The 24,966-nt window shown below is 42.6% G+C and overlaps 1 protein-coding gene across 1 annotated transcript in view; it reads left to right on the top strand.

The window, feature by feature from the left end:
- The window catches only part of LOC137294548 (general transcription and DNA repair factor IIH helicase subunit XPD-like), a 50,255-nt gene that overhangs the window by 1,611 nt on the left and 23,678 nt on the right, over positions 1-24,966 (top strand). The window contains exons 5-19 of the mRNA XM_067825588.1: positions 926-1,039; positions 1,857-1,973; positions 2,341-2,394; positions 3,522-3,584; positions 5,315-5,438; positions 7,063-7,159; positions 7,580-7,689; positions 7,835-7,858; positions 8,295-8,463; positions 9,319-9,437; positions 9,819-9,958; positions 10,295-10,396; positions 11,735-11,798; positions 12,184-12,275; positions 12,834-12,863. Of these exons, the coding sequence (XP_067681689.1) occupies positions 926-1,039; positions 1,857-1,973; positions 2,341-2,394; positions 3,522-3,584; positions 5,315-5,438; positions 7,063-7,159; positions 7,580-7,689; positions 7,835-7,858; positions 8,295-8,463; positions 9,319-9,437; positions 9,819-9,958; positions 10,295-10,396; positions 11,735-11,798; positions 12,184-12,275; positions 12,834-12,863 (1,419 nt within the window). The remainder of the gene's footprint in view (positions 1-925; positions 1,040-1,856; positions 1,974-2,340; positions 2,395-3,521; positions 3,585-5,314; positions 5,439-7,062; positions 7,160-7,579; positions 7,690-7,834; positions 7,859-8,294; positions 8,464-9,318; positions 9,438-9,818; positions 9,959-10,294; positions 10,397-11,734; positions 11,799-12,183; positions 12,276-12,833; positions 12,864-24,966) is intronic.

Here is a 24,966-nt window from a genome sequence, read left to right as displayed (position 1 = left end):
CTACAATGTATAAGGCAATCTGCAGAATATACATTTATCAGTATCTCTATCAGCTTAATGTGAAAAAAGCGCTTTTAGGAGTAGAGTGATATTTGGACACATAACTGTTGTAAATGTTAAGATGTTAAGCGTTTTTGTGTATGGAAATGAAAACAAAGATCCATGGAAAGCATGAATCTGATCTTGAATGTTTAACTAAGTATCATTTTGCTTGATTCCTAAGGAGTTAGTGAGTGAGTAAGTTTAGTTTTACGCCACACTCAGCAATATTCCACTTATATGGTGGTGGTCTGTAAATACTCAAGTCTGGAACAGACAATCCAGTAATCAACAGCATTAGCGTCAATCTACACAGTTGGTACTAGATGCCATGTGACAACCAAGTCAGAGAGACTGACGGATCTTCACGGGTCTGATTCATAAAGTGGAAAGATGAGTAGTACCATGCATCTTAATTTTAGAAGGTGTATGTTGTTACCATGCCTGCTGTGTGCCATTAGGGTTAAAACAACAACACCAATGACCAACAACCTTAATGAACAGCGTCTGGTCTGATTGATGATCAATTAATACTTTCATGTTGACATATATGTAAAATAATCTTGAACATGATAAAACCAAATTTTACTGATTTATTTGCTTTCCAACCTATTCTGTATACAGTAAAAGTTACACTTGGCAGGTTCCTGAGAATGTCCAACTAAGATGATTTTAGGAAATATATTACAACTCTCTTCTCAGCTTTATATATCTTCTTTATCTACGTTGTACCTGCTTTGTATTTTAAGAAAAAAAAACCTCTGGTTTCATTAAAGAGAACACTTTTATTCATTGTTTGTAAAAATTATTTCCATGCATTTGAAGGCTCACAGATTTAAATACACACAAGTCTGTAATATTAATCAGGCTTCATTTGTTTTATTAGGTTGTAGAGGAGCTGCGAAACCTGATGAAGTACTATGAGAAAGAAACAGGTGAAGTTCCCAACCTGCTGGGACTGGCTCTCAGTTCCAGGAAAAACATGTGTGTCCATCCTGAGGTGAGAATATTATGCTTACTGTGTCATGGGTGTTGTCTGATGCAAGTGCTTGTCACTTGGTTAGTTCTGAAACTATACTATCCGTGTTATAAGAGGTATCAAAGCTAATTACTGGTTGGTATGTGATGTGGATGGAAGTTTGCTCATTAAAGTATTGGATTGTGTGGATACTGACTCCAACTGTGAAATGACTGTCTGTATTATCCCAGCTTACATACATGCCACCTCTGTAGGACATTTCCAGTCTCTTCTTAATCAGATTTTTCTGCCTCATAACAATGATCCTAAAGATATCCCATTACAGTTAACCTGAGAACATAGACCTAGTGAAGTGGCAAACAAGAAGCTGGCATTTGCAAGTCAGAAAACAGCTTGTGTATGCTTTTCAAACTGTTGACTTCCATTCCAGACTGTGCTTTGAAAGACAATTTGGCCAAGTTCTCAGTTTAAACTGTAACAGGTTTAATTCCTGCAGAAAAGGGCATTCTGAAATGACTAGTATGGTCAGATTTCTGAGGTCTTTCAGAGGGTTATGGAAAGCCGTTTCCATTTCAGATGTTTATTCCATTCAGGCAGGTGATGGCATTGCTTTTGATGGACTAAGTTATACAGCCCATTACCATTGTACTGTACATAACAAAGAATTTGTTATAAAAGGTTGTGTTTATTTCATGATCAAGTTTGTTGATAACTTTTTGAATGGCAAATTTCAAGTGATAAAGGGAAGAATTTGATGTATGTCAATTTCTTGTTTGTCATCACAGTAAAGACGTTGACATCCATAAAATGCTTGCTGATAAGTTTGTTGCTAAATCAGGTTGGCCGTGAAAGAGATGGTAAGATCGTGGATGGCCGATGTCACAGCCTCACAGCATCTTTTGTCAGGACCCGGCACAAGACAGACCCCACAGTTCCAGTTTGCGACTTCTATGAGGTGAGTCTTTGAGAAGTGTTGAAAGGTGGGTCATTGAGATGGGACATTGAGGTGAGGGTTTCTTCGGATGCTCTTTGAAATGGCTTTTTGAGGTTGGTCAATGAGATGGGTTGTAAGTTGGGTCATTGAGGCAGATTTTTGAGGTCATTAAGATGGGTTGTAAAGTGGGCCATGGAGGTTGGTTATTTAGATATGTTTTTGAGGTTGTCATCGAGATAGGTTGTAAGATGAGTGGTGGAGGCGGGTTGTTACTGTTAGATGTGTCTTTGAGATGGTCTTCTGAGGATGAAACTATGTTTACTGTTTGATGTTGAATATAGCTGTCACCACAATATATGTCGTTAATGTTTTATGATTACTGTTGCAGAGTTTTGACAAACACGGAAGGGAGCTACCATTGTCCCCGGGTATATATGGTCTGGTAGGTAGCACAGTCGGGTTTGCACACCTTCATTGTTGGAGTGAGTGAGTGAGTTTAGTTTTACGCCGCACTCAGCAATATTACAGCTATATGGGGGCGGTCTGTAAATAATCGAGTCTGGACCAGACAATCCAGTGATCAACAACATGAGCATCGATCTGCACAATTGGGAACCGATGACATGTGTCAACCAAGTCAGTGAGTCTGACCACCCGATCCCGTTAGTCGCCTCTTACGACAAGCTGAGTCGCCTTTTATGGCAAGCATGGGTTGCTGAAGGCCTATTCTACCCCGGGACCTTCACGGGTCTCATTGTTGGAATGTTACATAGTAGAATTCAAATTTCATTCACTGAGTCTATGTTAGTGACCATCATTGAACAGGACTAGGGTACAACTGCCATTCTGAATATGTGGTAATGTAGTGGCCATAAAATTTCTTTGTCTTGTGCTGACCACATACCTTCTGATCCTAAGACAGATGCGTTGTCCACATGACCAAAGAGGTTAACCCTGTCAGCAAGCTGACATGGTAAGGATGTCATCTGTGGGATGACCCCAAACCCTGCTGCAGTAACTGTTTTGGTCATCTCATGACAAACATGTCTCATAACAAAGATTCCAAATTTCGCACTTACTGAACTCTCTCCCCCTCAAAACCCTTTACTCTATGACTTGGTTACAGCATTTGAAATAATCACCAGTGCTGGTTGTCGTTATATCGGGCCGGCAGTTTCAAATATTTGCAGGCCTTTGTGGCTTTCAGTATGCTTTTTAGATGAGGAATCATTTCCCACAATTGCTTTCTTTATTTTTCTTTATTAACATTCAGGAATCATCCATCATCCATCATGTTATGATAACTTACAGTCTGTCTTTGTGTGTAGGAATGTCGAGACCAGTCTTCAACAAATAAAAACGTCTGTGTGTGCCATAGACTTTACTAATTGATTTTGTAGCAGACAAAGTGTGAAACTGTATATTTTTTGGTTTGAATTTAACAAAATGGACCTGCAGATTTCATTCACGGCCTGTAGGTTTTAAAGCTTGCAGGCAGCAACAGGCCCTTATGGCCAAAATAAAGTATTGTGAACACTGCTTGGTTACCATGGTAACTTTATATTCCAGGATGACATGAAAGAGCATGGCAAGAAGAGAGGATGGTGTCCGTATTTCCTGGCCAGATACGCTGTGAGTTGATGCAACCTGTACTGCGAGGGCAACTAATGATGGTAGATCATTGATAATGGTAGATCACTGATGATGGTAGATCATTGATAATGGTAGATCACTGATGATGGTAGATTATTGATGGTAGATTACTGATGATGGTAGATTATTGATAATGGTAGATCACTGATCATGGCAGATCATTGATAATGGTAGATTATTGATGGTGGTAGATCACTGATGATGGTAGATTATTGATAATGGTAGATCACTGATGGTGGTAGATCATTGATGAAGGTAGATCACTGATGATGGTAGATCATTGATGAAGGCAGATCACTGATGATGATAGATCATTGATGACTTTAGATCACTGATGAAGGTAGATCACTGATGATGGTAGATCATTGATAAAGGTAGATCATTGATGAAGGCAGATTACTGATGGTGGTAGATCATTTGATGATTTTAGATCACTGATGATGTAGATAATTGATGATGGAAGTAGATCATTGATGATGGTAGATCACTGATGATGGTAGATTATTGATGAAGGTAGATCACTGATGATGGTAGATAATTGATGAAGGTAGATCATTGATGATGGTAGATCATTGATGAAGGCTGATTACTGATGGTGGTAGATCATTGATAATGGTAGATCATTGATAATGGTAGATCACTGAAGATGGTAGATCATTGATAACTTTAGATTATTGATGATGGTAGATCACTGATGATGGTAGATCATTGATAGTGGTAGATCATAAATGATGGTAGATTATTGATAAAGGTAGATTATTGATGAAGGTAGATAATTGATGATGGTAGATAAGTGAAGGTGGTAGATCACTGATGGTGGTAGATCACTGATGATGGTAGATCATTGATAATGGTAGATCACTGATGGTGGTAGATCATTGATGAAGGTAGATTACTGATGATGGTAGATCATTGATGAAGGTAGATTACTGATGGTGGTAGTTCACTGATGATGGTAGATCACTGACGATAGTAGATCACTGATGATGGTAGATCATTGGAGATGATAGATCTTGTAGGTGTGTTTTATCTAAAGGTTTATCATATTATGAGCAAAGTAACACAGGGTATATGTTACAATAAATCTCCACTATACCCTGGATGGGGCTACAGCTTGGACCAATGATTTTATTACCTCCTTTTGCTGGCTTTTTATACAATCAGGTATTTACGCTGGGAAGTTGAGCATACCAATGTTTACTCACTTTCACTTCTTAAATATCTTTCCGAATAAACTTGGCAACATAAATGATGCAGTGGTACTCTGAAAAAGGTAGAAGGTGTTCTTGCATATATTGTTTTAAGTTTCGGGCCTGTCAATTTGTCTGCATGATTTCCCCCCAAATCTGAGTTGCACTGTGAACAAACCTTCATGGCTGCAACTGCTATCATTGATGACTCTGGCAGGCTCAGTTGTAACATCGGCTTAGCTGATTGGCTACTTTGAGAATGGGCAGCCAGCAAGGGGAGGTAAGAAAATTATCGGGCCAAACCATAGATGCATTCAGGATTATCAAGGATGCACAACATGTGACAGTGGTGTATTGTCAGAATGGAGACATGTTTGAGACAAGACTAGAATAGGTTGAATGTGTACATACACACAGGAGATTATTGAGGATGCACAACATGTGACATTGATGTACTGTTAGAATGTTTGAGACATGTTTGAGACAAACATAGACTGAATGTGTATTTTATCTCTCCAGCTCTCCCATGCCAATGTGATAGTGTACAGTTATTACTATCTACTCGACCCCAAGATAGCGGAGACGGTCTCCAAAGAATTGTCAAAAACAGCAGTTGTTGTGTTTGATGAAGCCCACAATATAGGTAAGGGTCAAGGATAACACTGAAGCAGTTTGGTCTCCCTGAAGGTTAATGCATTGGGGCCAGATTTTCAAAGCTGTCTTAGTGCTAAGATAGTCGTTAATGTTAATGTACGGTACTTACGACTATCTTAGTGCTTAGAGAGCTTCGAAAATCAGGGCCTTGAATTCCACCTCTTCAAATATGTCTGGCAAAGTCATATTAAATTATCATGTTGTTAAGAATACTTCTTTTGTTGTTTGAACAAGATTTTTCAAAACTGCAAAGTATGTTTATGTTTTTCTCTGACCTTAATAATTCTCAAGTGAGGGTCAACTGAATTATAGTCGTGGATAGCTGGTCATATGATTCAGATTTCATAAGGCTGCTGCTGACCTCTTTGACTTATCCAGCTATTTCTATAAGGGTAACAGTATTATTCAGGGCATTATTATTTGTGGAAGCTGCCCAGCAAAGGAGGGTAGTTAAACAGACTGATCGAGGGGTTCTGCAGTGATAATGCCAAGAAAAAATAGCACCGGAACTGGAAACAGGTACATGTGACAAATGTCAGAAATATTGTCAATATTGAGCCCAAGGTCACACGAGTGGCCTGAATTTCTGACATTATCGTGAAGTGAGACATGACATTCGACTACATATTCACGGACTAAGCTCCTTATGATGGCCCCTAACAATGGGTGTGACAATGGCCCATATTCAGGCAATGTGGAGGCATTATCAAGTTAACATGAGGTTATTTTATTGATAATTTTATCCAGTTGAGCTATAAAAGAATTATATTTCATGAATACCAGTACATCCTATTTCCACTGTAGGCATCCCTGTGGTCTAGTGCATGCTGGCCTTTCACGCCAAAGGCCCGGGTTCAAATCCTGGTGGAGACATCAAAATTTGTGACCTTGGTTTCATACTGTGTTGTGCGCCTGTGCAAGGCACTTAGTACACATTGCATTGAGTCCACCCAGCTGTTTATAATGGGTACCTGATAAAGCGGATGTACAAACCAATACGGTTGCACTTCATGCTTAGTTGCAGCTTTGAAAGTACAATTCCGTCAGGGTAATAATGTGTAACGCATTGAGCATACATGATGTATGGATCATTGCACACTATAAGTATCCACATTGTTATTTTTATTAGTGGATACAGAGTAATATATCAGTGGTTCGATTCTCTTCTGTGTCATGGCAAGCAACATTACAAATTCTGTTTTTTGTTTGAATAATGTATTAGACAGGGCTTCAGATAATTTTTCTATGTCAGGAGTACATACTGCATATTCTTTCAATATAGAACTACTGGAGAAGAGTACATTTAGCGCACTGACAGGAATCTTGTGTTTCATTTCATATGTGCACCACAACATTGCTAGTCTTGTTTAAGCAGGCCTGTAAACAATAAAACAATACTTTTTCAGGTACATACAACTCTAAATTATTCTAAAACTGTACACCATTGCTGTGATACATATCTGCTACTTTGTCTAGTTTTTTCCTTCTGTATTGTGCATGTTTTTTATTTGTACATACACTGATACAGTCTCTATCTGGAGCCCTGTTAGAGTGGTATTAATGGCTGAGAGTGGACAGAAAGAAGAATTCGTTATATTTCTTTATCTTTGCAGATAATGTATGTATAGAGTCTATGAGTGTCATGTTGACAAGACGGACATTAGACAGGTGCTCTCAGAATATAGAGGCTCTCAACAAACATATTGACAGGTACATGAGAAACTTTTTATCTTTTGTTTTCAGAAACATCAGAATGTATTTGTAAGGTCTAGATGTTGAGCATATTTTCTGTCTTGTAAATCATAGAAGCAGTAGTCCATTTTAGAATTACACATTAGTTCAACATTTGATTTGAACTCATCACTGTGGGACATTGTAACAAGGCACTTGCATTTGTTTTTAAGAATATTGCCACACTGTTTTTTGTCCATATGGCATAGAGGTTATTGTTAAAGCTTTACTAGACAAGATAAGCATTACTGTAGTGAATGTACAGTTGTCACATACATCATACAGTTCAAACCTTCTCCTCAGTGTGAATTATCATTGGAATCTCCTTTTGATAATGTCTGAACTTATAAAGAATGGTATGGTTGAAGTCATACTGTGTTTTTAAAATTCTAATCTTAGGATTAAAGCAAGTGATGCCCAGAGGTTACAGACAGAGTACCAGCGGCTGGTAGATGGCTTGAGGGATGCCAGTGTTGCCAGGGAAACCGATGTCATCCTTGCAAATCCAGGTTGAAGTTTATGAATTGAGATATTGCTAGAGAATCATAATACATTGTAATAAGATACAGTCTCAAAGTAAAACATACAGCTCTTTTTTATGTCTGAATTTATTTTCTTCTCACAATTCATATGTATTCATTTGTTTTGTTTCAGTCCTACCAGATGAAATTCTGCAAGGTAAGCCTCATACCCCACCTGTTATATTTGTGCACAGACGATGTCCTCAATGTGGATATGGTTGATGCTATGACAACAAAATTTGGAAGATTTTCTTTTAAAATTTGCTCAATAATTCTACACTCAAGTATTCTGAAAAAGTGTAAACAGAACAATTCTAACAAATTAACATTCCTTCAAATGTCATGTAACGCATGGTTTAGAACTTGCTTCTTTATAACTTAAGAAACCAGCAATATTTTAACAGGAAATTTACTTTTCGGATCAGTTGATATTCCTTCATTCATACAGTTTACAACTACAATATCATTTACGTACTGCCAATATCATCAGTAGTTTAGGCAGGTAGCAAATGTCTCAAATTCATCTCTCTTTTTGTGAGGCATTTGTGTTTTTTTATTCTTCAAGCTGCACCTCCGTCTTTCACATTATACAGAGGCAGTTCCAGGTAATATTCGAACAGCAGAGCACTTTCTCGGCTTCATGAAACGTTTTTGTGAATACATGAAAACCAGATTACGAGTACAACATGTGGTGTCAGAGTCGCCACCCTCATTCCTCAAAGACTGTCTGAACAGAGTCTGCATCGAGCGGAAACCTTTGCGGTAGGTAGTCCTTGTGTTTCAGAAGTCATACTTCATTATTCAAAAGCTATGTGGTAATGCAGTTTGAATATTGCTGTGTGTAAACAACAAACACTCACAGTATGGTCACTGATCTCAGTGTTAATGCAGAAATCGGTGTTTTTCAGGCAAAAGATTAATAAAACACACAAAACTTATTTTGTTTGTGGACTTGTGAAGGTCCCGGGGTAGAATAGGCCTTCAGCAACCCATGCTTGCCATAAAAGGCAACTATGCTTGTCGTAAGAGGCGACTAACAGGATCGGATGGTCAGGCTTGCTGACTTGGTTGACACATGTCATTGGTTCTCAAATGTGCTGATCGATGCTTATGTGGTTGATCACTGGATTGTCTGGTCCAGCCTCGATTATTTACAGACCGCCGCCATATAGCTGGAATATTGCTGAGTGTGGTGTAAAACTAAACTCACTCACTCACTATTTTGCTTGTGTGCTTTGGATGCATAGATTAAGATGTGTTTAATTTTAAAAAAGTACCTTTAAACAGCAACATATGAAAAACAAGAAATTTGTAAATGACTCCAGATTGAAATGAAAATTTTAAGTGCAAAAGATTTGGATTACAAATTTATAATTTCATTTCTGCATGCACTCTTATGAAAACTGCACACTGCACAGGTCCAGAGTGTATTTTGGCCTTCCTTCCATATTTAACCAGCACACATCTTACCTGGGATGTTTGAAATGTATGAAAACCCTGACATTCTACATACATGTGATGAAAAAGCTGACTCAATTTGTTTCAAGAGTCAGCCTGTTGTTTGTCATGGAGAACAAATTTGAGGTGTGTGATAGGTTGTTCATTTGTCATATCTAGATTCTGTGCTGAGAGACTAAAGTCCTTGATGCGGACCCTTGAATTGACGGATACTCAGGATGTTTCTGCAGTGACACTGCTCTCCAACTTTGCCACACTTGTCAGTACTTATGCTAAAGGTGGGCCAATCTTTCTTAATTATATCATATTCTTTTCCCTGTAGGGTTAATAACATGTTTACAAATTCATTTGGGAGTTCAAGGGATGAGTAGGTGCCAGTATTCATTGCTGAGCGTAATGGCTGACTTGAGTGGGTCAGGTGACTGATGCTAAGTAACGTGGCTGAATTCTTATTCCCTTATATTTCTTTTTCATCATATTCTGCAGATAAAGAGTTTAGGAGATTTAGAGACTTCATGACAGTGTGGGGATGAGTTGTTTATATGACCATGATAAAGATATACACTTGTTTGAACATCAGTGCTTAGACTGTAGTTATTGTGACTCTTGGTCTGTTGATATGGAGGAAAGCAGTACTAATATTCATTGATGATATTCAGGATTTGTTTTGATCATCGAGCCCTTTGACGACCGCACGCCGACAATCAACAACCCCATCCTGTACTTCAGCTGCATGGATGCTTCTATAGCCATCAAGCCAGTGTTTGACCGGTTTCAGACAGTGGTCATCACATCAGGGGTAAATAGTCCCAGTATGCTCCTCCTGTGCTGTATAGACTTGTTACATAGACTCTGCAATATTTAACAGATGAGGAATACTTAGAAATCTGGTCGGGGTGAGATCTCTATTTTCTTAACTACAAACAAGGTGATACTTTGCATGTACAGAGGAGACAATCACGATGAACAAGCTGTGATGCCACTTTAGTCACCATGGTCACAGAAGTAAAGCAATGCCATTATCATGGCAGTGTTAAAGAAAGTGTGACCCTGAAATTGTGTTCGAACCTGTAAGAAAGCAGTTCCAATGACACTTGAGATGAGAAATCAAACCAGTTACCTGTTTCTTTTGCAGACATTGTCACCTCTAGATATGTATCCAAAGATTCTAGATTTCCGTCCAGTAACCATGGCAACATTCACGATGACCCTTGCCAGAACCTGCATCTGCCCTCTGGTAAGTTTGGTAGCAGACTTACTGTGAGGTAGTAGATGTATTGTAGTGTTGAATCAGCTGGCAGTCTATTTGTATGAATACAGACATGGTAGTCTTTGAAATCCATGTTGGTCTGTAAACCTGAGACAACTTCATTGTGCTGAGGACAAGTAATTCCAATGGAACCCAGGAAGATTTGTTTTAAAATAGTTCATTGGCAACCCATGCTTGTCTTTAGTGATGACTAACAGGATTAAGTGGTGAGACATGCTGACTGTTGTCAGATATTCCAGTTGATCATGCTGCAGATAGTCCCCGGCCGTGATATTGCTTTCATTTCATGGAATTTCAACATTTCTAAAAGCAGCGTAAAACCAAATCCACTCACTCACTCTCTCACCCACCCACTCACTCACTCACTCGTGCTGTTGATCACTGAATTGTCTGGTCCTAAATCTATTATTTGCAGACTGCTGCCATATAGCTGGAACATAGCTATGGTTGTATACAACAAAGAAATAAAGTAAACAAAACTCCAATGTTGATAGACCTCATGAAAGTAGTATCATTTGAGAACTATAAGTCTGAACCAGAATTTCATTGATTTTGCTTCAAATTTGAAATGAATAAAACAAACAGTAAGTGTAAACATAGTAAACATTATTGTTTTGTTCACACAAGATGTTAGAATAAAGTGTCCTCAGGCCAAGACAAAAGAAACCACAAATTTGAAAGGCTGCATATTTATTAATTCAAACATGATCAAGTAAGTCTCTACATGCACTGAAGTTCTCCTTTATATATAGACATATTTAGCACTGTTTGAAATTTATTTGACCGACATACATGTATGTATTGACTGGCACCAACACATAACATGGCCAGACAAGTCCATTATACAAGTAATTACAGAAGGAAGGCAAAAACAAGGCAGAGTGACAAGATCATACTACTTTCATAGAAATGCAGGAAGCTGCAGGGCCCTTATTCTCGAAATGGTTGTAGCCCTAAGAATTCTTATCTATGATCGTAACCAGTGTGTTAAGAATGGGTTTAAGAAGTTTGTAGGGCTAGGAAGAATAGCTAGCGAGATCTCATTCAGATATGTAACTTACATGGCTGAATTCTCAGCGAAGGATTGGGAAACGTAGCTTGTTGACAGGAAATCAAATTTCAGCTGAGATGTTATTGTGGTTTTATTGAGTGTGGGGTTTAGATGATTCACAGAATTGATAAATTTGAAATAAATTCCATGGAAACTCACTGATTGGTGGAGAATTGCTATCAGTGTGATAAATACTACCTCAGGGTTGAGCCTATGCAAGTAATGTAATAGAATACATTCTTTTTTCCTTTAAGATTGTCAGTAAAGGAAATGATCAAGTGGCCATGAGCTCCAAGTTTGAGACAAGGGAAGATATTGGTAGGTGAATCATAATCCTGTACCATTACAGCATGAGTAGCTGTAGTTGATTAGCATATTGTGTCCAGTTGTGTCTTGACGGTTATGGCAGAAGTAGCTAAAAGCTATAGTTGATTACTACATTGTGTTGGGTTGTGTCTTGACCAATAGAACAGGAGTGGCTATAGTTGATCACTACATTGTGTTGGGTTGTGTCTAGACCATGATGTCAGGAGTAAGTATATTTGATTGGTACATTGTGTCTGCTCATGACTGTTCATCCTGATTGGGCAAGAACCATGAATACTTATTTGTCTGTCTGAAAATATAACTGGCATCAGGTTAAAGATAAACATGAAGAACAGTTTGCAAGAAGTGATGTTACTGGCTACTATACCTGTTTCAGCTGTGATACGAAACTATGGCAACCTTCTTGTGGAGCTGTCAGCAATTGTACCGGATGGAATAGCATGTTTCTTTACCAGCTATATTTACATGGTAAGCCTCATATTTACATGGTAAGCCTCATATTTACGTGGTAAGTTTCAAGAATGTATTGGGGCGGTGGGGTAGCCTAGTAGTTAAAGCATTTGCTCATCACACCGAAGACCCGGGCTCGATCCCCCACATGGGTACAATGTGTGAAGCCCATTTTCTTGTGTCCCCCGCCGTGATATTGATGGAATATTGCTAAAAGCGATGTTAAACTTAACTCACTCACTCACTCAAGAATGTATTGACATAACAGATGAAATTGCAGTTGTCAGGTTTGCAGAAATTTGCTTTTTGTTTGATAATGGGGCACGTGAATTGTTGTGAAGAGGTGAAAAACAGGGTTGGATGGTCAAGCTTGCTGACTTGGTTGACATGTGTCATAGTATCCCAATTGTGTAGATCAATGCTCATGTTGTTTATCACAGTTTTGTCTATACCAGATTCAGTTATTTACAGACGGCTGCAATATGGCTGGAATATGGCTGAATGCGATGTTAAACAACAACTAGCATATCAACCATTTTTGACAGCATCATAATCATACATTTTTGTGTTTTGTAGGAAACGATTGTGGCATCATGGTATGAACAGGTAAGTAGCAGTGTTGCTAGTGTATAGATGTGAGTTCTTCTGTGGGCAGTTGCAGCCCTGGATTAGCGGTAACAGCTGCTTGCATGTAAACATACTGATGGGTCATGACTAGGTCACATGGCACATACCTTTCAGGGATACCGTGATCTCACTAAAATCAGACCTTTTTCTATGATATGATATTTCTCTGTGTCTCAGTCTGTGATGAAGCTGGAATCTTGCCGAATACAGCAATGTGCAACCAGCCCAACAGGACACCCCACACACAATGTTGCTTCGTTAGAAATTGATCCTCAGCCAGTTGACATTGAGTCCTCTAAATCCCTGACACGGATAAGTGAAGCATGCCTCCATGTCTGACTTTTGAGGTAGGCTAGTATACAGGGATGAAGTTTCTTTTTCAGAAGAAGCATTCCTTGGGGGTACATATTAGCATGTTTATGTCCATTAGAAATCCTATGACCGTTGTAACTATATTTTGTAATAAAATATTTACAAAACAAAAACCTTGGCTTTATCTTTTGAGACCACCCTTACAGGGCTGCAGTGTGGCCCCTCTACAGCCCAGAACAGGTAACTCTAGCAGTCAGCCTAGCACCTCACTTTTCATGCTGTTGTTGAGAGTGAAGGACGTGTATGTGTTCCACTGTAAATTTATCTTCGTCCTACCTTGAAAATGTGTGAGAAAGGATCTCCTGCTGTATGTATGTTTCCTTAACTTCCACAGAAGTTCTGTATGGAATTTATAGGTTGATCTTCACATTCATAAATTGTTGTAACTTTGTCAGTGGAGTTCACATCTTTGGCCATCCTCCCTCTTCCTGTACCCGTTCTACATCTGCACAAGTTTCTGCACCTGTTTCAGTCACATTATCTGATTTGTCATGGTGTACGTTCAGGTGGTGGTGGCGACAAGGGGTTGTCTGTCGGGCTTAGGCTCTTGGACGGGTACTGCCTACTTGAGAGCACCTGATGCGAGCCTCGGGCCCATTGACAGCCTATCCACAGGTACAGCTGTGTCTGACCCAAGCCTCTGCTCTGGTGCAGTCCAGATCACTGCTCCATCGGATCATGTACTGTTGTCAACCGGTACCCCTGGAGGGGGTAACCACCCCCTGGTGCTGCCATTTACGTCTGTGCCCTCCAGCATCCCAGGCTTACCTGCTTTGACAAGTGTTCTCTCAGGGTCTAGATGACGAGGCTTGACCATGAACCTTGGGTCAGTCAGTCTAGCACCTTGGCTCCCTTCAATCCTTTGTGGACCCTTTTTACAAGATTTTGGAGGTGACTCTTGACACCGAGAACTTCCTCCTAGAGGAAGGAACAAGAGCAGGTAGCCATGAGTAGTATAGGGAATGATAGTTCTGGACCACTTTCACGAAATGTCTCTACAAAGCCTTATTTACTAAATAAGGCTTTGGTTGGGCCATTAGCTCTTGCTACTATTACCCCTACTACAAAAAAGTTGGCGGTAATTACTGTGCCTTGGTAGGAGGTAACACTGTGCCGTACGGTACGATCAATAATTCTTCTCTTACAAAACCCCTACCCGGCCCATCCCTCAAGTAGTACAAGTTAGGTTCGTTGGCTTTCATATCCACTTTATCTATGTTGTAAGTTTTGACTGACCATATAGGATCGGTGGCTCGCTTACGGCTATCGCCCTCGTGTTCCCCCGGCTGGTATAGATACCTCACCCCTACTACTTAACGTCTGTGCCTATGCCACGTTTATATCGATGAAACAGTTTAACGTGAACCGCCTACGATCTCTTTGGTGTTCATAATAAAGGCTTGCTGGGATTTTTGTATTCCCTGTGCTATGTACTTTTTTTTCTCGTCCTCGCTGATAGCAGACTTACGAGACTTGGACCGAATATCTTGTTTCATTCCGTTATATTTTGTGAGTTCAGAGAGGATTGAACGAAACTCCTCTTCTGAGATCTTACTATCAGAGAGTGCCGTGGAAATACGCTCACTCACTGTGTTGAGTTTTGCTTCGGCCAGAACCCTGATCTCGTCGTGTTTCAATGCCTTACGATTAAGCCTGCGTGATACTAACTTAAGCGCCAACCCTGCCAACCCTACCACCCCTGCCGTTATTTCAAAACCTAGCACTATAGGTGCAGCCACGATGGTGGTTAACAACCCAACGCCTGCCGCCCCTAGTCCCATGCTGGTTGTCATAAGGGCAGTGTCAGCCCCGTTCACGATATTGAAAGCTCTATTGTACTTCTTACATAGTGCTTTCCGCGTGTCACGGTCTTGTTCTAGTTGACGTTTCACATCACATAACTGCCTCAAGCGGAACCCATCTACGGTTTCCAGCGTCTTCGCTACTTCCTCTACGACTGGGTACAGACCCATCCTATAATATATATTTTGAAAGATATTTTAATTGGGTTTCAGTTAAAAATCTATCAATATATTTGAAGTCTACAAGTTCTAGACTTCTACTCAGGGTAATAGGTGAGAGGCTAATAGACTTTCCTGTTGTAATAAAAACCCCACTGAGGTTTATTAAGCGGTTTATAGGACCCGTGGGGGTATCCTGTTGTATAATAATACGACAATATTGATCTAAGTGTTCATCAAACCAGTGTATTGACACCCCGGGTAAAAATTGGTGTACTATTGAGGAGTTTTCCTGGTCAAAATTCGTAAACATGACTTCTATGATGATTGTGTAGGGGGAGGATATCTCAAGCTGCCTTTCGTGTAAATACATACTGCTAAATGTTAATTTACTTTCTATTCCAGAACCTAATCCAATTTTTCCTTCATAAAAATATACCGTGTCTGTTGCTTCATTCCCCGTAATGAAACCCCCGGGCCAGATACCGTTATTCGTAATCTTAGAGATAAACCTCCACCCCCCTTTTGTTGTGATATAAGGTGAGGTGAATATTAAATTGATCAGCCATTTGGGTTCTTTTAAATCTGATAACGACACCCGTCTGTACACGTTGTCTTTGAAGTGCAGGATGTAAAATTCATCTTCCTCACCAGGCTGATCGAATCCCTCCGTATCTCCCAGGTCGTTAAGTGTAGTGTTGGGATGATGACTGGTCATTATTATACTATTACGATATAATTTCCAACTGGTTTTCTGATAATAATTCAGGGGTTAACTTCATACCCATGAAGTGTATGTTGTCAGGCAGGAAGATATTGATTAGTGATATCTTATTTTCCACGATCACGTTGACCCCCTGCAGACTGGTCTTGGAGTCGACACCCACCCGAACGTAAACGTTGCAAACTTGATACTGGTGTCGTTTCACCCACCCGAGTTTGATCCCCTTCACGATCTCGACCTCATTCACCGATGGTTCCCCTAGGTAGACTTTGATGATCAATGTTGAGTTTGCCGGTAGACTCTCTAGTATCTTGACCACGCCTTCGAATTCAGACACCAACTGCAATTTCACGTTTTGTATGGCTGGTTTACTCGATAGTATGTGGGCTGCTATAGTGTTGACTGGGCTGACGACTATGCTACGTCTCTGAGTTGGGACGTAAGCCACGAGCAGGGTTCCATTGTTCACGACTTTGTTTAGGTGGTTGTCTTTGTTATCAGTGAACACGTAGGGGGAGACGAGTCTAATATTGAGAAACCAGTTGTTATCGGGTAACAACACCCACTTGTCATCTTCGGTGAAGACGAGCATATATGGTTTGTTTTTGACGACGGTAGTGCTCTCAACATCGTCTAAGTCGAACAGTTTACCTCCGAACGATGGGTATATTACCCAATTATTATCACCGGTGTTGACAAGGGTGTACTTAGTGTTGACTGTTGCTCTTGTGGTATCTACTATATCACTTAGGGTTCCACCGGAGGGGATTTCAACGCGTTTGTAAATGTTGTTTTTCAGTTGCAAGGCATACGATTTACCATCTACTCCGGGAGCGTCGAAACCGCGCGTGTCTCCAAGGTCGGAGATCCCGATATTGACGCATTTTTTCACTCCGGGCCCTTGTGCGCTGGTCATGTTACATGAAGTGTTAAGCTGAGGTATCCTATATTTACAGGATTATGATTTATATCTAACACCGATATTGTCAGCTCAGGTATGTTGCCCTGGGTTAATCTCTTATACTGCCGTGGTGAAAACGACTCGGTTCTACCGTCGTTGAATTTCTCAGTTTTCACCGGCACTGCTCTCAGTATAGTGGAAGGGTGACCTCCTTGAATGTTGTACGTTGTGCTCACCTGATCGAGATGAATGTACAGCTCTCGGTACGGTACTAGGTCGGGTACCTTCGTGCCTGTGACGGTTGTTGTTGGTTTTATCTCGTCAGGAGACATACCGAGTATCCTCGCTAATGGCCGGCCGAGCCTCAGTGAGGTTCTTCCGTTGTTGATTAACACCACTGTGCCGTTTGAGTCGTTCATCTTGAGTTCGGCTCCAAGGGGTTTGAAGACCTCGTCGTTTAGAGAGCACACGCTGTAGTAGCCGTCAGTTATCTGGCTGCGAGCCCCACTGACGAACAGCTTATTGTTGCTGATGTTGATGTTAGTCCATTGCGGTAGGTAGGTGATATCGCAGAGTGCGACTTCGAGTTGACCTGACGTGTTATCGATCGCGTGCGTCAGCTGAACGGCCTCACCGCTCGTTATTCCTGGAAGTGTTATGTACATATTATAATATATAAATTATATATTATAATATGGATTTAGCACACTTGAAAATCGTGGTGAATGCAGATGGTACGGGGTTTAAAACAACCTTTATTAATATCTTTGAAAAATATATCGTGTCCGTTAATAACGCGCAGGCGGTGGTAAACTGGAATCAAAACCCAATGCAGTTTTGGCAGAACCAACTAAACTTTGCTGTGTGGTGTGCGACGACAGGGTCGGGTGTGACACCAGACTACGGTATAGACGAACTGAGTAAGGCGGTTATTTTGTTTCATATTTATTATCAAACGAGACGAATATTGAAGGAAATAAGTGCTCCTCTTCCCCAAGATAAAGCGTGGAGTATGACGAATAACCCCTATGATAGACGCGCTTATGAACGTGTTTGTGGGGAGTTTGAGATTCCAACGAATAAAGACTTTCGCCTTCCTGGTGTGAACCATGGTCTCGGTATAGTTCTCGTGTACTTCTACAGGTCCGGAACATATTATGCCGGTTCTAAAGATGGTTCATACAACCCAAACCGTCATACATTTACAGGCCCCACAACGAATGAAAAGATCCATGTCAGCTGTATAAAGCAAACCAATCCTGATGCAGCCACAGCCTGGACTAAAATGATCTCAAAAACATCGAAAGAATTCACTCGTGCTGGTACAATACGCTTGAACGACTCGATTCGAACGTACGTGTGGGCGCTGTTGGGTGCGCAGTCGCAAACGCGTTCCAACATCCTCGGTAAGGGAACTGCTTATGAAGCTCAGAAACAATTCGTTGTCAACGTTGAGGATGCTATCAATTCTCCAGTTGATCTCCCGCGGGCCATCGACCGTTACCAAAACGTGTTAGAACACGCCAGATCGAAAGTCAATTACGTGTTCGCCGTGGGGCTGTACATGGCGCCGAGTGATATGCAACTGAGAGTAAAAAAAGTGGTGGGTTATAACAACAAAATAGTCATAGCCACGGCGGATCAAAAGTTGGGTATCAACCCCGATATTAACACCCCCTATATCCCACACATCCCACCACGTGAAACGGGTATAGTGGCGCCACCCCCGGAGTCTAAAGTTCATGTGCCCCCCACACACCCCCATATTCATGTGGGGGTACCCCCCTATCAGCAGCATATTGATAATAAAACAGCCCTGGTGGTTGGTGGGGTAACTTTAGGACTTATTTGGTTAAAGATTTCTTAGCCGCTACGTACACCAGACCCGCCACGGCGACGATGGCTGCCCACAGGTTTTGACTGAGCCACATGGCAGTTTTAGACAGAGCGCTCAACAACCACGAGACGATGCTACCCAGGATGCCGGGAAGGGCTTCGGCGGCTTTACCAGCCAGTTTAGCTAGGCCTTCCCCGAGTTTTTTTATCCAGTCTTTAACACCACCACCGCCACTTGGAGTTCCCCCGCCGCCAGCAGGCCCCACAGGGGTTCCTCCCACCAGTGACACCACCAGGGTTGATATAATGAAACCCAATGCAGTCAGAATGCTGGCGATGGTGATCCCTTGCTCCCGGAACAATATCCGAATCCTGTTGGCTAAAGTTGTATCCTCATTCAGTATTCTATCGATTGTTTCCCGAATACGACTGATCTGGGATCGAAGCTGTTCACGATTCGAGGAAGCGGATTCCAATCGTGTACGTCTCTCGTCTTCTAAATCGCGTAGTCGTTCATTGATACGACGCTTCATATCATCGTTTTCAGTTTCGTTGAGTTTGGTTTTTTCCTTAGCGATGTGCTCGTCGATTTCGTTCAGTTTCCCCATGTTGTTCACGAGTTCTCCACGCACGCGTTTCACGGCTTCGTCTAAGCCGCGCAGTTCCCTTACCGGAAAGTCAAACCCCGGTAACGGTTTGTCCCAGTAGGTGCTCAACAGTTTTTCTATGCTGTCCGAGGCTTCTGTAGCACGCTGTGGTGTTATTTCATCTCTAGTGGTGAGGTGGGATCTGGTAGCTTGCAGATCTTCAACAACGGCCTTAGGTATTGTGCCAACGTAATCATGCATGTTTAGATGTTCACGGATAAATTCGACACCATGGCGTCTGGCTAGAGTTGATAAGGCCAGTGGTTTTTTATTGCGCTTGTTAACGAGGTCAACCCCTGGGTTAGACTTAAGGCGTAGAACACCCTTTGTATCAATAAAAAAATTATCAAGGTATCGGCCCTGTGGATCAACGTAGTATTTATCACTTCTTAAACTTTCGTAATAATCATCTACCGTTGTTGCCAAGAGTTCTTGGTTCAATGGTGAACTAGTAAATGAGGTCTCCTGCTCATCATCGAATGCCTGGGCACTAGCGCCCGGTATTTCCGTCATATCTATGTCTTCATCCATTAGTATTTAAATATATTTTATTTATATATAACAATGTACGGCAGAAAATTAGATCCTTTCAGAAGATTGAGAGAGCCATTAGGAGCCAGAGCCGTGCGCCAGTCGGTGACCATCACCAACAATCCCAGCAAGATAGACCAGAATCAAACTCTGCTGGTTAGATTTCCAAACCTTGGTGAGAATGACCTCATTGTACCAGGCACTGTTCGACTGGCGTTCAATATCACGTTGACCTCCGACAACGACAAACGCGAGCTAGTGCGGAACGTGGGTCGAGCTATCATCAAGAAAACGACCGTCAAGATCAGCGGTAACGAGGTGCTGAGCATCGACGACAGCGACGTGTTTCACTGCTACAAGGATCTCTGGAAAAGCGAGAGAGAACGAGTCAATGATGTGTACCAGGGCATCAGCAAATCAACCCGGGCGCTCATAGGATACGTCTTCACGACAGACCAGCAAGACAAGCTATCGGCCGGTGAAAAGGCCATCACTCTAGCATACGGGAATCGATTCTGCGTGCCGCTCGACTTCGAGTTGCTCACGGGACACGCGCCATTTTACCAGGCCGCGCTGGGTGATAGGCTCGAATACGAGCTCACGTTTAACGACTATAGCAAAGTAGTGCGTACGCCGAACGGTGATGTGGCCAGTTATACCATAGACAACATCTCTCTGGAGTTCGACATGGTCACTAGCCCGGAGCTGGCCAGGCAGGTTCGAAACCAGTACTCTGGGAAGATGGCCATTCTGTACGATCGCGTACTGAGACATAGATCAGTCGTGCGAGATAAGAGCGACACTGTGTGGAATATCAACCTGAACGTACCGGCGCGATCGATGAAAGGTATACTGGTCGTCCCCGTGGAGGATTACGAGCCATTCCGGAGGGACAGCGAGAAGTTTTTCAACCCCGAGATTGAAAAGGTGGAAGTGACCATCGAGGGCGTGCCCAACCAGCTGTTCAGTCATGGTATGAGACCACACCAGCAGTGGGATGAGATAAAAAAGCTACCAGTGGGGGACTACATAACAAAGGACCTGGACCTCGGCTCCGTGCAGATCGGTGAATACCTGACCACCAAGTACGCCCTATGGTTGGACATGCGATCCACGGATGATGATAAACTGCACGGTAGCGGGCGTCGTATAGATAACGGCAGCGAAGGGATAACCATCCAGATTACTAAGAAGGCTCAAACCGCTGGTAAGTTGAAATTATATCTGTACGTTATTATGGACGCGCAACTTAATATAGACAATGGGAGATTCGTGCAAGCCATCTACTGGTGGGGGGTACCCCCTGGGGTTACCCACTGACCCACACTGCGCCATAGTGTGCGGGCAGACTGGCTGTGGGAAGACCGTTTTCTTGTTGGATATGTTGGAGGGTTACTACAAGGATGTGTTCGATAACATCGTTATCATGTGCCCTACTCTGAGCATGAATAAAACGTTTATATATAACAATGTACGGCAGAAAATTAGATCCTTTCAGAAGATTGAGAGAGCCATTAGGAGCCAGAGCCGTGCGCCAGTCGGTGACCATCACCAACAATCCCAGCAAGATAGACCAGAATCAAACTCTGCTGGTTAGATTTCCAAACCTTGGTGAGAATGACCTCATTGTACCAGGCACTGTTCGACTGGCGTTCAATATCACGTTGACCTCCGACAACGACAAACACGAGCTAGTGCGGAACGTGGGTCGAGCTATCATCAAGAAAACGACCGTCAAGATCAGCGGTAACGAGGTGCTGAGCATCGACGACAGCGACGTGTTTCACTGCTACAAGGATCTCTGGAAAAGCGAGAGAGAACGAGTCAATGATGTGTACCAGGGCATCAGCAAATCAACCCGGGCGCGCATAGGATACGTCTTCACGACAGACCAGCAAGACAAGCTATCGGCCGGTGAAAAGGCCATCACTCTAGCATACGGGAATCGATTCTGCGTGCCGCTCGACTTCGAGTTGCTCACGGGACACGCGCCATTTTACCAGGCCGCGCTGGGTGATAGGCTCGAATACGAGCTCACGTTTAACGACTATAGCAAAGTAGTGCGTACGCCGAACGGTGATGTGGCCAGTTATACCATAGACAACATCTCTCTGGAGTTCGACATGGTCACTAGCCCGGAGCTGGCCAGGCAGGTTCGAAACCAGTACTCTGGGAAGATGGCCATTCTGTACGATCGCGTACTGAGACATAGATCAGTCGTGCGAGATAAGAGCGACACTGTGTGGAATATCAACCTGAACGTACCGGCGCGATCGATGAAAGGTATACTGGTCGTCCCCGTGGAGGATTACGAGCCATTCCGGAGGGACAGCGAGAAGTTTTTCAACCCCGAGATTGAAAAGGTGGAAGTGACCATCGAGGGCGTGCCCAACCAGCTGTTCAGTCATGGTATGAGACCACACCAGCAGTGGGATGAGATAAAAAAGCTACCAGTGGGGGACTACATAACAAAGGACCTGGACCTCGGCTCCGTGCAGATCGGTGAATACCTGACCACCAAGTACGCCCTATGGTTGGACATGCGATCCACGGATGATGATAAACTGCACGGTAGCGGGCGTCGTATAGATAACGGCAGCGAAGGGATAACCATCCAGATTACTAAGAAGGCTCAAACCGCTGGTAAGTTGAAATTATATCTGTACGTTATTATGGACGCGCAACTTAATATAGACAATGGGAGATTCGTGCAAGCCATCTACTGGTGGGGGGTACCCCCTGGGGTTACCCACTGACCCACACTGCGCCATAGTGTGCGGGCAGACTGGCTGTGGGAAGACCGTTTTCTTGTTGGATATGTTGGAGGGTTACTACAAGGATGTGTTCGATAACATCGTTATCATGTGCCCTACTCTGAGCATGAATAAAACGTACGCGCGACCTTGGGTGATGACGGACCCGGACGTACACAAAATCGACCCTGGGACACGCCTGCAGGACTGGTTGAAAGCTCTTCACGAGAAATTTAAAGGGGAACCGACGCTGTTCATACTGGACGACTGCAGCGCTAATCGCGAGATAACAAAAAAGAGAGACATGCTATCGTACCTGGCCTTCTCCGGCCGGCATGCAAATCACAGCGTCTGGGTGCTAACGCAGAAGTTCAACTCGGTGTTGAAAGACCTCAGGGAGCAGACGCGATGGGTGGCCTTATTTCACTGCAAGGACAGGGATTCGTTTGAGGAGTGTTTGAGAGAGAACGATGTGATGAGTAAATTAGAACGGGAACGGGTGAAGAAACAGCTCGCTGAAACTAAACACGCTAAGCTCGTTCTAAAAACCGACCAACCAGTAGCATATATAGTATGCTAAGCAAAGCTAAGCAAAGCTATGATATTTGAAGTGTTTGTCGTGTGCAACTTAACCTTCATTTCTCTGTGTTTTGCCTGTATCGGGTATTATATAGTTAAAACTAAATCTTACTTGTTATATTATAAGATGGAGTGTGAGGAATTGCTCGAACAATTGTCGTTGGAGGGTTCCCCCACGCCGCCCGCAGGCCCCACTGATGACAAGCGAGAGAAACTGGTGGCGTTGGCTGTTGGCGGCAAAGCCAAACATTACTTTGGAGACTACACTCCGGATAAAATTAACAAAATGCCAGCCGAAGAAATCGATAAGCTGTACGCTAGATACAAGTCCCGGCTCGGAGCAGAAATGACAAAGACAATAGGATCGGCTATGACCCAGATATACACCGGTATTGTGTCATACTTCTTTCCCATTCCACCAGAGCGCCGACTTTACCTGTGGGAAGACCTCGAGAAAGACCCTTTTATCGAACACGCCGTGAGCTCTATCAGCTGCGGGCTGTACCACAAATATGGTATGTTGTTGGCTCCAGTGACGGCGGCGATTATCACGGCAAAACATTGTCAATTTGAGAGAAAGAATAATAATAATAGTATAGATGGATGCTGCACAGGAACCAGTGAGTCCCGAGGTGACGGTGGAGACCCCAGTGGGGGTACCCCCCACACCCCAAACAGTGAGTTCACAGGAACCAGTGACGGTGGAGACCGCTTCAACAGTAACCAGACAGAAGAATCCTAAGAGAGTAGCTGCCGGTAAAAAACGGTGGTGTAACCAACATAAAGTGACCAACCCAACCCGACTGTTGTTGGCTGTAGGTGTAACTGCTGCCTTGGCTATCTCGTGGTTATACGTGGGGGTACCCTCCCACAGTGAGCCACCACCCAACAGTGAGCCCCCCACCCCCACTATTGACCCGCATATCATGTTATAATTTTAATATTTTATATCATATACATAATGTCTGAGGGGAAAACGTTCGTCAACGACGCATACCACGCCACAGTGGTAGCCAGTCTAGCAGTAGGGTACGCTCGGTTGACTAAAATGGTGCTTAAACAACCAACTATCAAGCTAGATTTCAACCTGCAGGATATGGGTATGCTCATAATGAACCTTGGTATGGCGATGGCCACAAAAGACATCCTAGTAAAACAAGGAATAATACCTGATAATATAATGAAATAAATATAGGGATGGCCACGATAGCTATGATGGTCGGTGGGGCGTTAGTGAATGCCCTGGCATTTTCCGGGAGTAATTTCCTCTTCTCGAAACTACGAGATGATCACGCGGCTGAAATACAGGAAGAAAGGAAGCGACACAATCTCGCTACTGAGAAATTACAAAGGGCACAGGCTGAGTACGTTAAAAAACGCCTCCAGAGGATCGATTTTATTAACGAACAACTCAAGCGTGAAAACCATGCCATTAAAACATTCAACGATGTCGATGAAGCAATGAAAGAATACTATCTACTAACTGGTAAACAATTGGAACCGCTCAATAAACCCACACTCGCTCAGTACTACACACCATCCAAGGGACAAATGAATCGTGAACTGGGCTTCATAGTGTTGGGTATAGCAGCTACTGCGTTGGTTGCGAAGCAATTAAACTAAAATACCTTTATAAGTAAACATGAGACCCGCTCCATACCGATGTGAATATATACTTATGGGGAAGACTGAGGCCTGTGGTAGGAAATGCAGGAATCAGGGGTTCTGTTGTTTCCATATGGGAAGTCCTAACTACACGTGTTCTGTGTGTGGTATCG

Source organism: Haliotis asinina, chromosome 8 (genome assembly GCF_037392515.1).
Source record: "Haliotis asinina isolate JCU_RB_2024 chromosome 8, JCU_Hal_asi_v2, whole genome shotgun sequence".
NCBI lineage: Eukaryota > Metazoa > Mollusca > Gastropoda > Lepetellida > Haliotidae > Haliotis > Haliotis asinina.
Note: the sequence above shows the minus strand (reverse complement) of the source record. Positions and strands in the feature narration are given on the sequence as shown.